At 39.6% G+C, this 12,982-nt stretch overlaps 1 protein-coding gene and 1 non-coding gene across 2 annotated transcripts; one reads left to right on the forward strand and one right to left on the reverse strand.

The window, feature by feature from the left end:
* Positions 1 to 2,778: 2,778 nt before the first annotated feature.
* Positions 2,779 to 2,851, forward strand: trnar-ucg. The gene has a single exon. It is a non-coding gene; the product is annotated as a tRNA-Arg (tRNA).
* A 5,262-nt stretch (positions 2,852 to 8,113) lies between these two features.
* LOC112141724 (gastrula zinc finger protein XlCGF16.1) lies at positions 8,114 to 10,641 on the reverse strand. The gene is made up of 2 exons (XM_036210870.1): positions 10,486 to 10,641; positions 8,114 to 9,960 (listed from the first exon to the last, which is right to left on the reverse strand). Exon 2 carries the CDS (start codon positions 9,713 to 9,715, stop codon positions 9,170 to 9,172), a length of 546 nt encoding a protein of 181 aa, XP_036066763.1. The 5' UTR covers positions 9,716 to 9,960; positions 10,486 to 10,641; the 3' UTR covers positions 8,114 to 9,169.
* Between the last annotated feature and the right edge of the window lie 2,341 nt (positions 10,642 to 12,982).

Here is a 12,982-nt window from a genome sequence, read left to right on the forward strand (position 1 = left end):
TCTCGAAGAATCGTTGCATCCTTAACAAAAATCTTTAAAATATATAAGATCTCCTTTTTTTCTTTGTCTCTGCAGTCATCCCCCAGCGATATGTGAGTGAAGAGGAGAATCTTTACAACCAGCAGAGGAATTTAAGAGTGGAACAGGAGGAACCAGAACCTCCACAGATTAAAGAGGAACAAGAGGAACCAGAACCTCCACAGATTAAGAAGGAACAGGAGGAACCAGAACCTCCACAGATTAAGAAGGAACAGGAGGAACCAGAACCTCTACAGATTAAGAAGGAACAGGAGGAACCAGAACCTCCACAGATTAAAGAAGAACAGGAGGAACCAGAACCTCTACAAATCAAAGAGGAACAAGAGGAACCAGAACCTCTACAGATTAAGAAGGAACAGGAGGAACCAGAACCTCTACAGATTAAAGAGGAACAAGAGGAACCAGAACCTCTACAGATTAAAGAAAAACAGAAGGAACCAGAACCTCTACAGGTTCAAGAGACACAGGCAGAACCACAACAGTTCCGATATCACATGACAACTCGCCCAGAACAGAACCCCTTTTCTTGTAGAGCATGTGAAAAAAGTTTTAAACGTCTATCTAAACTCCAAACAAACCATAGAAGTCATACAATAGAAAAAACATTTACATGTAAAGAATGTGACAAAAGTTTTAATCGAATGTATTCCCTCCAAAGACACATGAGAACTCACACAGGTGAAAAGCCTTTTACATGTAAATACTGTAATACAAGCTTTGGTGATGCATCTCATCTTAAATCGCATACAAGAACTCACACAAGAGAGAAGCCTTATATGTGTAAATATTGTGACAAAAGTTTTAGTCATACATCTTCTCGCAAAACACACATGAGAACTCATACAGGAGAAAGACCTTTTTTGTGTAAAGAATGTGACAAAAGTTTTGGTCATACATCTACTCTCAAAAGACACATGAGAACTCATACAGGAGAGAAGCCTTTTACGTGCACGGAATGTAATAAAAGTTTTAGTCTAAAATGTAATCTTAAACTACACATGAGAACTCATGAGGTTCGAAAAAAAATTAGAAAAAAAAAAAGAAAATGACATGATTAAGAATTAAGTAAAAGACAAAAGTAAATAGATAGTGTGTTTATAACTCAACACTAATCTTCCAATTAACTCCAACCCCTTTCTAAGATCTTACTGAGTCTTTAAATGGTCTCTCAGACTCAGTAGAATAAAATAGATTCCAAATCATTTTTACACAACTGTCTACACACAACCTGTGAGGAGATTCGGCTTTTGATTTCCAGTAATACTTGGATCATTCTCACTCTACTAAAGGAAGATGAAATAAAGATGACCTGAAGTCAGCTATCAAATCAACCTGAGCTTTCATGACATGAACACAGAGCCACAGGCTGATGGCCTCCATACCACATTGATGCAGTCATTCAATGAAAAGGAGGAACAAGTGATTATTGAATCCAGAGAAAAGAACAGTTTTATGAAATCTGACGTGTGCTGAAAACATTATTTTTGATGTTTGATATTCTCATTTTGTAAGACAATATTTTTTAGGTGTTTATGATGTACAAGCCAGTATGATCACATTGCTCGAAACAAAGGATTGATACATTTTATTTTGTAATGACTATATAATCACGAGTTTCACTTTTTGAATTATCAAAAATATTGCATTGTTCATGAAATGTATTCAGTCAGACATACCACTGAAAAAAAAATGTTTTGAATTTTAAAAGTCAGATTGAAAAAAAATGATGATCACTTTTTTTAGTTGTTTTTTATTTTATTTTTTTACATCATTTATTGTTAAGGTAACCATTGTTGTAGTTTATAGTGAGACACTGTTGTCTGAGTCTGTGTTACTATATGACAACAATATGAATATTTTATATATGTCTCTAATGCTAACACTTTTTATGTGATTTGTAAACATTTCAATATTACTTTTAAATTCCAAATGATTGCAGTTTGTGTTTTGTTGAGTCATGTTAGCAAATAACAGTTTACTGAAGGAAAGGTTTAGTAAAAATGTATTAATGAAGAGGTGGATAAAGAAACAGACTGGTGTTTGTGTTGTTGTGATTCCTGTTTTCTAGTAGAGATTAGAAGTGTTTCTCTGTTCTTTTTAGTTCTCAGTGTTCTGTCTCAATCTTTCCTGTGAAGAATAAAGTGGACGTGAACATCAGTCAGAAGTGTGGAGTCTTTCCCACAGTGTGGCTTTCTGCTGTTTGTTGGTTCTCTGCAGGTTCCAAAGCTGGACTCCTCAAGTCCAGTTCTGACTAAAACAACCCAGATTTCAGTAAATGAGTTTTCTTCTTCTTCTTCTTCTTAGCAAACTCTCTGGGATTTGTTGAATCCACGTCCTGAAATCTCCAGTCATGTCCACAGTTGATCAAAGTGAGTTTCAGCTGGAATGATCAATGTTTGAAAGTTCGGTAATGTTCAGTCTGGATCTCATTCTAGTGATGAACTAAAAAGACCTGCTGCTCATTTGATTGTTGCTGCTTTACTTTCTACAAACATTTGAAAATGCTGACTATTCTTTCTATGTTCTAATCAGTCAGAACTGAAAATGTTCCAATCATTGGATTGAATACAGCAACCATGAGCTGATAGTTCTTCTTTGAGGTACATCCAGATGTTTGCAGCTGCTGGAGCTTCTTCAGATGAAACAGCTGGAAACAGCCTGATACAGATACTGTGAGTCCAGAGCTCCAGTACAGCAGAAGCTCCTCCTCTTGTTCAGCTGGACCTGGATCTCCTCACTGACCATGTGGCCTAATGGATAAGGCGTCTGACTTCGGATCAGACGATTGAGGGTTCGAGTCCCTTCATGGTTGGAGGATTTGAAGAGTCCAATAAAAGCTTCAAAAAGAAAACATCTGCAAGTTAAAAAATGAAACTTGACTTCAAATCCAATTTAACACACAGTTTTTCCCAGAGTTCTGGTAAAAATTGTGCTACTGTGACACTTCAATGTACAGGAGTCTTTGTGGCTCTGGAACAGGAAAATCTAGTTTGTCTTCTGCTCTCCTTCAGTGAAGAATCTCCTGCTTCTTCTTAGCTCCTCCTCCTGCTGCACCTCCATCTTCAGCTGCTCCTTTAAAGTTTTAGCTCCTCCTCCTGCTCCATTTAGTTACTTGATCCACCTTGAAAATTATTTTCACAATAAAATACAATAATTTTAATATCAAAGGTAAAAACCAACAACTGTGAATATGTTTGTTCTTTTCTTATTTAAGGAAAAGGGATAAATAAAGCATAAAACTGTTCTCTCAAACTCATTCTATCTCATTTTTGATCATTCCTAAACATTATTCTGAGAATTAGAACATGAAATCACTTAGAATCAAGAATAAAAATCAAACATTAAAGTCAGAGATATAAAGGGCTCATATCAGGCTTGTTGCCAGGCTACCTGGTAATCAGAGAATATTTAACATACTGCTCCCACACTGTAATGAAGTTTGTGGGAATAATTATAATTTACATACTTCTCCACTATGTGCTTGAAATGCTAAACATATGTAGATTCTCTACATATTAAGACAGTAGGCTGCTAGAAGTTAGAAGCTGGGGAAAGTATGCTGCACTCTGTCCTCTATTTTCCATCTACTTCACACTGCACCATCCTCTGATGGTGCAGTGTGAAGTAGATGGAAAATAGAGGCCATCTGCTGCACTATTTATCAGGGGTCTCCACCTTTTCTGCTCAGTGAGCTACTGTTACATACTGAAACAGTCGGAGAGCTACTCACGTTTGAAAACTTTTATTCACACTTCAAATGTTCACACTTAACAATGGAAAACATTAAAGTTAGAACAAAAAAACATTTTGTGCTGAAAACATTCTTAACTTCCACATATGATTCTGTCAGTGAGAAGCCTGAAGCTGCATAGATTCAACCAGAGAGCTGTAAGCAGGAGTGGATCCATTGATGGAGTCATTTCAATGTTCATCTGTCCGTCTGGTTCTGAACTTCATGACATTCATGTCAGAGAAGACAGATTCACTAAAGTATGTCGACCCAAATAATGCTGCATTTTCAGAGCAGCCTGCTGGAGATTTAGATCATTTTCTGGATGATCTAAACTCCAGAAGTGCTCAGAATGCTGCCGGGATTTTAGCTGAACATCATTGTGGAGATTTAGGACTTCCATCTCCACAGGATCAACAGAGAACAGGTCAGCATCTGTCCTGACAACTCACTGATGTCCACATCCTTCGGGATTAATAAAGCTATCTATCTATCTATCTATCTATCTATCTATCTATCTATCTATCTATCTATCTATCTATCTATCTATCTATCTATCTATCTGTCTGTCACAAGGGTCCAGTTTGTCAAAGTCACAGAATCTGTTTGAAAACTCTTCTACCATCTTGGACAGACATCACAATATTTTGAAATTTCGAAAAACTCACATATTTAAAAAAAAAAAGTTTTTGTGCTTGGAGGAGTCTGTTTTGGGGGGGATCAAAATATACATTTTTCGCAAAACTGTAATGGAAACACTTTTGAAATAAATGCACTTGCTGGTCTGAAGTGTCTGAGTGCTGCAGTGAGAGGTCCAACAGCGTTTGCAGCTCTTTATGAGTTGCGTATCCTAAGGAATTGTGCAGCTCCTCCATAAAATCACCAAAGTTTCATCTTAGCTGCACTTTTCAAACTTGCAGCCTGAATTAGACGCAGAAGTCTCCAATGAGGAAATTGATATTGTCATGTTTCATACAGAAAAAGAAATCCAGCTGCTCACTTGATAGAATGGTTATTTTTTTTAAACCGCTGAACGGGCTTCTCAAGTGCATCTGATGAGACTGAATGATTTAGGTGCGCTGCACGTGCGCCGTACTGCAGTGACGTCACTCAAAGGGCTCCGATTTCGTGAATTAAATGAAAAAAAATACTTATCATCCATCTGTCTTTTTTTAAGGACTTATTACGTGAGTTGGTTTGTGCTTTATTGCAAAATTATTATTTAATGGTAACAGTGTCATTTTGAAACTGTTCCTAGAATTTCAATAAATGTTTGGCCTGGGTCTGCCAGATCTCAGACATTACTACTGGGCAGATAACACCAGAGCTCTCACTTATTGGAAATGTGAGTATACTGATGCAGAGAGGAATCCCTCAAGGGTGTAACTGGAATCTAACATTGTAGAAAAGTCGTCTCCACCTGCACTTTTGTTTTCAAGCTCTGCCCCAACATCCAAAATACATCAACATAACTTTATACTAAAAAAATCCTTTTGGATCCTGATTAAAACAGCATGCCAGGCTCCTAGTGTCTCAATGTAAGCTCCTTTTTGCCAAAACCATGGATTTACTCCCAACCAACAGGATGCAGCATTTACTGTCTGGAAAGAGAAGGGCTTTAGATTGTTTTCAGATTCATTCATTGATGGACACGTTGCTTCATTTACACTGCTTAGCTCCAGATACAAAATGACCAATTCCCTTTTCTTTTGCTACCTTCAAGTCAGACACTTTATTAAGGAATGTTGTCCACATCTGGCTGTCCCTGCTGCACACCCTCTCTTTGAGCACCTCTTGCTACCCTCTGATTCCAAGCACATCACATCTACATTTGTGTCTTGTTTCACAACTGTGACCCCCTCTGACTCAATTAGAGAGGCTGGGGCTAGAGACTTGAATTGTGAGGTGCCTGTGGGTCTTTGGAAAGAGCTGCTGTCTAAAATTCTCTGCTGCTCCATCAGCTCCCGACTCAGGTTGATTCAGTTTTAAGTTCTACACAGACTGCATTACTCTAAAACAAAGCTGAACAAAATCTTCCCAACTGTCTGGATTAACTGTGATAGGTGTAATACATCAGAAGGTACGCTGGGTCACTTATTCTGGTTCTGTCCATCTCTACATAGTTTCTGGTGTAGGATCTTAAAAAGTTTTTCTGACTTCTATGATAAAGATAGTCAGCCCAGTAGCCACCCGGTCATCTTTCTTCACCTTCACCTGGTCATGTTCTTCACAAAGTTCCCAACTGCCACAGCATATACAGAAAGCGCTGCAATTGGGAATGGTGTTGGCCAAAAAGCTTATCCTTTTAAACTGGAAATCAACAACTCCTCCCTCCTTTGGGAATTGGCTGGCAGAGGTCATATGTGTTATCCAGCTGGACAGACTGGGCTAACAGAGAAAATTCGACAACGTTTGGAAACTCTTTCTGGCCCACAACAACTTTGGGAGCTTTGTTGTCTTACTTTTGCTGTACTTGTCCGCAGCATTCGACACCGTGGACCATAATCTCTACTGTCCAGGTTGAAAGGTTTGGCTGGAATTTGTGGTACCGCACTCGACTGGCTTTCATCATATTTAACTGACAGGACTGTCTGTGTGAGCATGTCTGGATCCATTCCTCAACTGCTCCACTGTTGTTTAGGGTTCCACAGGGCTCTATTCTAGGACCACTTTTATTCTCCCTGTACCTCCTTTCTCTGGGCTCCATCCTGAGAAAACATGGAGTCTACTTTCACTGCTATGCTGACAATAGTCGGATTTATCTACAAATAAGGAAAGGAGGCTCCGTTACAACATTACTGTCTTTTCTTTAAGACATCAAAGACTGGATGACTTTTTAAGTTTTGATGATAAAAAAACGGAAGTGATGGTGTTTGGTCCTACCAGCTCCTGTGACCCCCTCATCAGTGGAGCTGGGTCCTTTGACTCCTCATCTCAGACAGTCCGTGTCAAATCTGGGTTTTAAGATGGACAGTGATTTTAAACTTGATGGTCAAGTCAGCTCAGTGGTGACATCCAGCTTCTTTTATCTGATGCAGCTGGTGAAGGTCAAACCGTTTTTATCTAAACATCATTTTGAGACAGTGATCCATGCTTTCATCACATCCCAGCTGGATTACTGTAACGCCGGGGTCACACCGGATGCGAAAGCGCCACGAAGAGGAGTGCGCTTCCTTTCGGTGCCCATGTTAACCTATGGCGTCGGTCACACCAGGCGCGGAGGGTCCGCGTGGTGCAGCGCAACATTTCGGCGTCTGGCCTATTTCTTCCGTGAGACGCGAGCGCTCCGCGTCATTACTGGCAGGAAGCTGCATCAAAATACATGAGAAAATCCAGTTTATTTTCAAAATAGAAACAGTTTTTCACAATAAAACGCCGCGATTGACAAATGTGATCATCTTTTTGTGTCTAAACAGACTGTAGAGATGAAAATATGCATAGGAAATCAAAACACACAGACACGCGTGCGCGAGAGCCCCCACCCCGGACACCACAGATCTCTGGAGCGGGTGTGCTGGGCTGCAGGGTTCTGGGAGGAAAAAAAGCAGGGCAGACGGGGCAGTGGGGGCACACTGGAGCGGGGCATGGGGCTGTGTTTGAACGAGAGAGAGGCAGAGGAGCGGTTCTTCTTGGAAGAAACATCAGGTAATATTTTTAGTTTATTAATTTACCGACGGAAACACGTGGGAGCGTGTGCGCGCACACAGACACACAACAAAACAGACAGACACGCACACGCGCACACAAACAGATCAATGAAGTGGGCCGACTGCAGAGTTGGGGGGCGGGGTCTGTGTCAACAGGGGCAGAGACCATCCCCTTTTAGCAGAAACACGGGGTGATATCTTGGTTATTGACTTATTACCCATGATGGCAAAAAAGACAAAAAAAGCAATAGCTCTAGCAGAAGCGCCTGTCGACCGTCGTGGAAAAATTCGCGTCTGGTGTGACCTAGAGAGCGGAGCGGACTCCGCGCGCACTCTGCTCCGCGCCGCTTTCGCGTCCAGTGTGACCCCGGCGTAACTCTCTTTATTTTGGAGTTAGCCAGTCAGCCCTCTCACGTCTCCAGCTGGTCCAGAACGCTGCAGCTCGGGTTCTGGTTGGAGCGCGTAAGAGGGACCACATCACCCCCATCCTGGCTACCCTTCACTGGCTGCCTGTGAATTTTAGAATTCATTTTAAGATTCTTTTATTTGTTTTTAAATCTTTAAACAACTGTGCACCGCCGTACCTCTCTAAGCTTCTCTGTTCCTACACCCCGACCTGGAGCACAATCAGCTGATCAGCTTCTCCTGGAGGTACCGAGGTCCAAGAGGAAGCTCAGGGGGGAGCGAGCGTGCACCGAAGCTGTGGAACGCTTTACCACTGAGCATTCGGCAGGCGTCCTCACTGTCCATTTTTAAAACACTTCTTAAAACCCATTTGCTTACTTAAACTTGAAAGAAATAAAAACAGGAATCACAAGAACACAAGACAGAAATGACAGGCTTTTATTATCCATCTCTTCCTCAATACATTTTTACTAAAACTTTCCTTCACAAAACTTATATGCTAACATGACCCAACAAAATATAAACTAGAATTATTTTATATTTAGAGAATAATGAAATGTTCCCAAATCACATGAAAGTTGTTAGCATGAGAGATATATAAAAATAATGTTAGTGTTGTCATGGTAACAAGCAGACTTAAGACAACATTGTATCAGCATAAACTACAACCACAATGGTTAACCTAATAATATCATAAAAGTACAAAAATCTACTAATAAAAATCAACCAACAAAACGTGAACTTCATCAAAAATGTCCATATAAAAACAATAATACAAACAGGAATGTATAGGTGTGTGTATGTACAAGTTAATTTCAATGACAAGTTTAATATTTTCTGTTAATCAGTTCAATAAGTAAAATTCATGATTATAGAAACATTACACAATGAAATGCATCAATCCTTTATTTTGAGCAAGGTGATCATAGTGACTTATAGATGATAAACACCTAAAAATATTGTCTTAGAAAAATAGAATATCATATCCAAATATTCAAAAAGGATGTTTTCAGCACACGTTAGGTTTCATAAAACTGTTCTTTTCTCTGGATTCAATAATCACTTGTTCCTCCTTTTCATTGAATGACTGCATCAATGTGGTATGGAGGCCATCAGCCTGTGGCTCTGTGTTCATGTCATGAAAGCTCAGGTTGATTTGATAGCTGACTTCAGGTCATCTTCATTGTTGTGTCTGCTGTCTCATCTTCCTCTTCACAGTTCATAGATATTTTTATTGGGTTCAGGTCAGAGGAATTTGATAGAATTTGGTAGATTAGTGTGGGTCCTGAGGAGTTATAAACATGGTATTTATTCACTTTTTTTACTTAATTCTTCATTATTTGTTTTCCTAAATATTTTTATAATTTATTTTAACTTCATGAGTTCTCTTGTGTCTTGTGAGATGAGATTTTTGACTAAAACCTTTATCACATTCCATGCACAAAAAAGGCTTCTCTCCTGTATGAGTTCTCATGTGTGCTTTAAGATTAGATTCTCGACCAAAACTTTTATCACATTCTTTACACAAAAAAGGCCTCCTTCCTGTGTGAGTTCTCATGTGTGATTTGAGATTAGATATGCAAGCAAAGCTTCTGAGACATTCTTTACAAGAAAATGGCTTCTCTCCTGTATGAGTTCTCATGTGTCTTTTAAATTTAGATTCTCGACCAAAACTTTTATCACATTCTTTACACAAAGAAACCTTCCTTTCTCTATGAGTTCTCATGTGTGATTTGAGATTAGATATGCAAGCAAAGCTTCTGAGACATTCTTTACAAGAAAATGGCCTCTCTCCTGTATGAGTTCTCATGTGTTTCTTAAGAATGTGCAATTGACTAAAACTTTTATCACATTCCATGCACAAAAAAGGCATTTCTCCTGTATGAGTTCCCATGTGTGTTTTAAGATTTGATTCTTGATCAAAACTTTTATCACATTCTTTACACAAAAAAGGCCTCTCTCCTGTGTGAGTTCTGAACTGTCGTGGTTCTTCCTTTATCTTTGTAAATTCTTGTTCCTCCTGCTCTTTAATCCATGTAGGTCCGTGTTCCTTCTGTTCCTCTTTAATCTGAAGAGGTGCTGGTTCCTCCAGTTCCTCTTTAAGATTGTCCTCTTCAATCGTATAATGCTGAGGGAGGACTGCAGAGACAAAGACAAAAAAGGAGACCTTTATGCGTTAAAGGATTTTGTGTATTGTCAAGCACCTAAAGAAAAATACAAATCCTATTTTCTCAGAAGTCCTGCACTTTAAATACACAAAAGATGTAACTTCTTAGTTCTCTAGTTAACACAGTAAGGGGTGCTGTTGTTCTTTCAGTCTTCAGTATGTCAAACACCTAATCAAGGAAACTCTGTAGCCACAAAAGTATTGTAGAAGTCTTCCAACAGGTGCGTGCCATGACGGCAGGTCAACTGGTTACACCCACACACACCTGTTCCCCTTTTATTCTGCACACACCCCTGGACCACATCCCCATTGGTCATAGTATTAAAACATAAAAGTTGACATTATAATGATTTCTTTGTCAATTTTTTTCTTTCCTTATAATTATAAAGTCCTATTTCCTCACAATATTATCCACACATGCATTGTATCTGTAAATGTAAATGTTTTGTTTATTATTTTGTATCAATGACACATCAGCTGTAGGTCATGTGACTGACTTGATAAATAGGAGCAAAGGAAGAGAAGGGGCCCCTCCTGTCAAACAGCGCACTTCAGAAAGTCTACGTAGGGCCTGAAGAGAAAAAATGAAAGAGAAGTGCATCTATTATCTCTACTGTTAGTATGAGGCGATTCCTTAACCCTACAGAAGTTGCACAGGTTGTCCAACTTCTCCAGGATGGCACATACACACGTGCTGCAGCAAGAAGGTTTAATGTGTCTCCCAGCACAATCTCCAGAACATGGAGGAGATTTCAGGAGACTGGTGGTTATTCTGGGAGAGCTGGACAGGGCCGTAGAAGGTCCTCAACCCCTCAGCAGGAGCCATACCTGCTCCTTTGTGCAAGGCGGAACAGGCTGAGCACTGCTCGTGCTCTACAGAATGACCTCCAGAGGCCCGCTGGTGTGAATGTTTCTACCCAAACAATCAGGAACAGACTTCATGAAGGTGGCCTGAGGGCCCCACGTCCTGTAGTGGGCCCTGTATTTTCAGCTATTCTCTGAAAAAATGCCTGATGTTGCGGCAGCTTTTGTGAAAAGTTTCAACAAAAGTTGGGATGTTTTTAATATAATATTGTTTTGAAAAGCGCCTAAAGATGTTAATTATTAAACAAACTTTACATTCTCATGTTCCAACACTTTTTATTGTGACAGATGCACTAGGAAAATACTTCACCATCACAATATACAATGTTGCTGTGGTTTCATTTAACTTGACTAGAACTGTGAAACAAAAAAAATGAACTTTTGGTTCTTGCTGCTCATAACACAAATATTTGTGTGTTGATTTAAACATAAATTAGAATAAAATGACATTTTCAAGTGAAAAATTATAAAATTAAAAAAAAAAACAGCATAATCAGATTAATCCTCAGATTTCCATGTTCTCCACAGAAAGGTTCAAAATCTAAAGTCTCTCTGCCTTTCTCTCATGCTGTGCGCCGCACAATATCCAGGTTATAAGACCATCTCTGAACAGCTTGAAGTTCCTGTGACAACAGTGGCTCATATTATTCAGAGGTTCAAGACCCACAGGACAGTAGCCAACCTCCCTGGACGTGGCCTCAAGATGAAAATTGATGACAAATTGAAGAGACGGATCGTTCGAATTGTATCCAGAACAACCTCCAAAGAAATTAAAGGTGAACTCCAAGGCCAAGGTACGTCAGTGTCAGATCGCACCATTCGTCGTTGTTTGAGCCAAAGTGGACTTCAAGGAGGACACTACTGCTAAAAAGAAATCATAAAAAAGCCAGACTGGAATTTGCTAAAATGCATGTTGACAAGCCACAAAGCTTCTGGGAGAATGTACTTTGGACAAATGAGACCAAACTGGACCTTTTTGGTAAGGCAGATCAACTCTATGTTCATAGACTCAAAAACCAACGAAGAGAAGAACACTGTCCCTACGGTAAAACATGGAGGACGCTCAGCAATGTTTTGGGGCTGCTTTGCTGCATCTGGCACAGGGTGTCTTGAATGTGTGCAAGGTAGAATGAAATCTGAAAACTATCAAGGCATTCTGGAGAGAAATGTGCTGCCTAGTGTCAGAAAGCTTGGTCTCAGTCACAGGCCATGGGTCTTCCAACAGGACAACGATCCAAAACACACAGCCAAAAACACCCAGCTGTAGACCAGCAGCTTTATCCTCCAGTTCTGTCTGGATCTGTTTGAAAATCGCAGCATGTCTCGCTGCTTCATCAACCAAAGATAACTGCTACATGGAGACGATTAGCTGTAAAAATGTTTGTAAAAGTGTTTGAAGAACAATGCAGCAGGTGTTTTGTTAGCTACCGCTAGCTAGACCATCCTTTAAAGAGAAATACTACAATCATTCAGCAGAACACTTTTGATAACAGCCTTCAAACTGATGTTGCTATTTGTGGTTTGATGCTCCAAGTTGAGCCCGCCCACTATCACAGAAGAGGCAAAGGGATTGGCTAGAACTTCAAAGTACTGAAGAGAGTAAAAGTGGCTGACGTGTTCAAAGACAAATGGACCTTCAATGAAACCTAGCACCGAAATCCAACACCGTTTGCAGCAGCTTGTTTCAGTTTCGGTAGAACCACGTAAATCATAACAGTTCCTACTTGGAAACCAAACTCCAGCGCCCAACCTTACAAATGACTGACCCAAAACTCACCTGGAGTGAAAGTCAGAAAAATTTTATAAGACTAAATAAAATAATAACTTTATGAGCCCTTTCCAAATAGTGTGTTTCCACATAATCAGTACAGTCGTAAATTATAAAAAGATAAATATACATAAAAATGTAAAAAAAAAACCAAAAAAAAATCCTGCACTGGTCCCAGACATTTCTGTAACATCTAGATGAAATGTCAATTTGATGTATAAAAGTTAAACTAAAACGGACTTCGAAGTGAAGTTATTATTGGACATCAAGTAGTGGACATGCACATTGTAGGCCTACATCCAGAACCGGTTTTATCCGGATGGATGTAACATGGCTGGATCTGAATGCCTGTAAGATGTCTA

Source organism: Oryzias melastigma, unplaced genomic scaffold, assembly GCF_002922805.2.
Source record: "Oryzias melastigma strain HK-1 unplaced genomic scaffold, ASM292280v2 sc00270, whole genome shotgun sequence".
Lineage (NCBI taxonomy): Eukaryota > Metazoa > Chordata > Actinopteri > Beloniformes > Adrianichthyidae > Oryzias > Oryzias melastigma.

Excerpts from the sequence above, each read along its gene's own strand:
- LOC112141724 (XM_036210870.1), bottom strand. The coding sequence starts at position 9,715 with ATGGGAACTCATACAGGAGAAATGCCTTTTTTGTGCATGGAATGTGAT.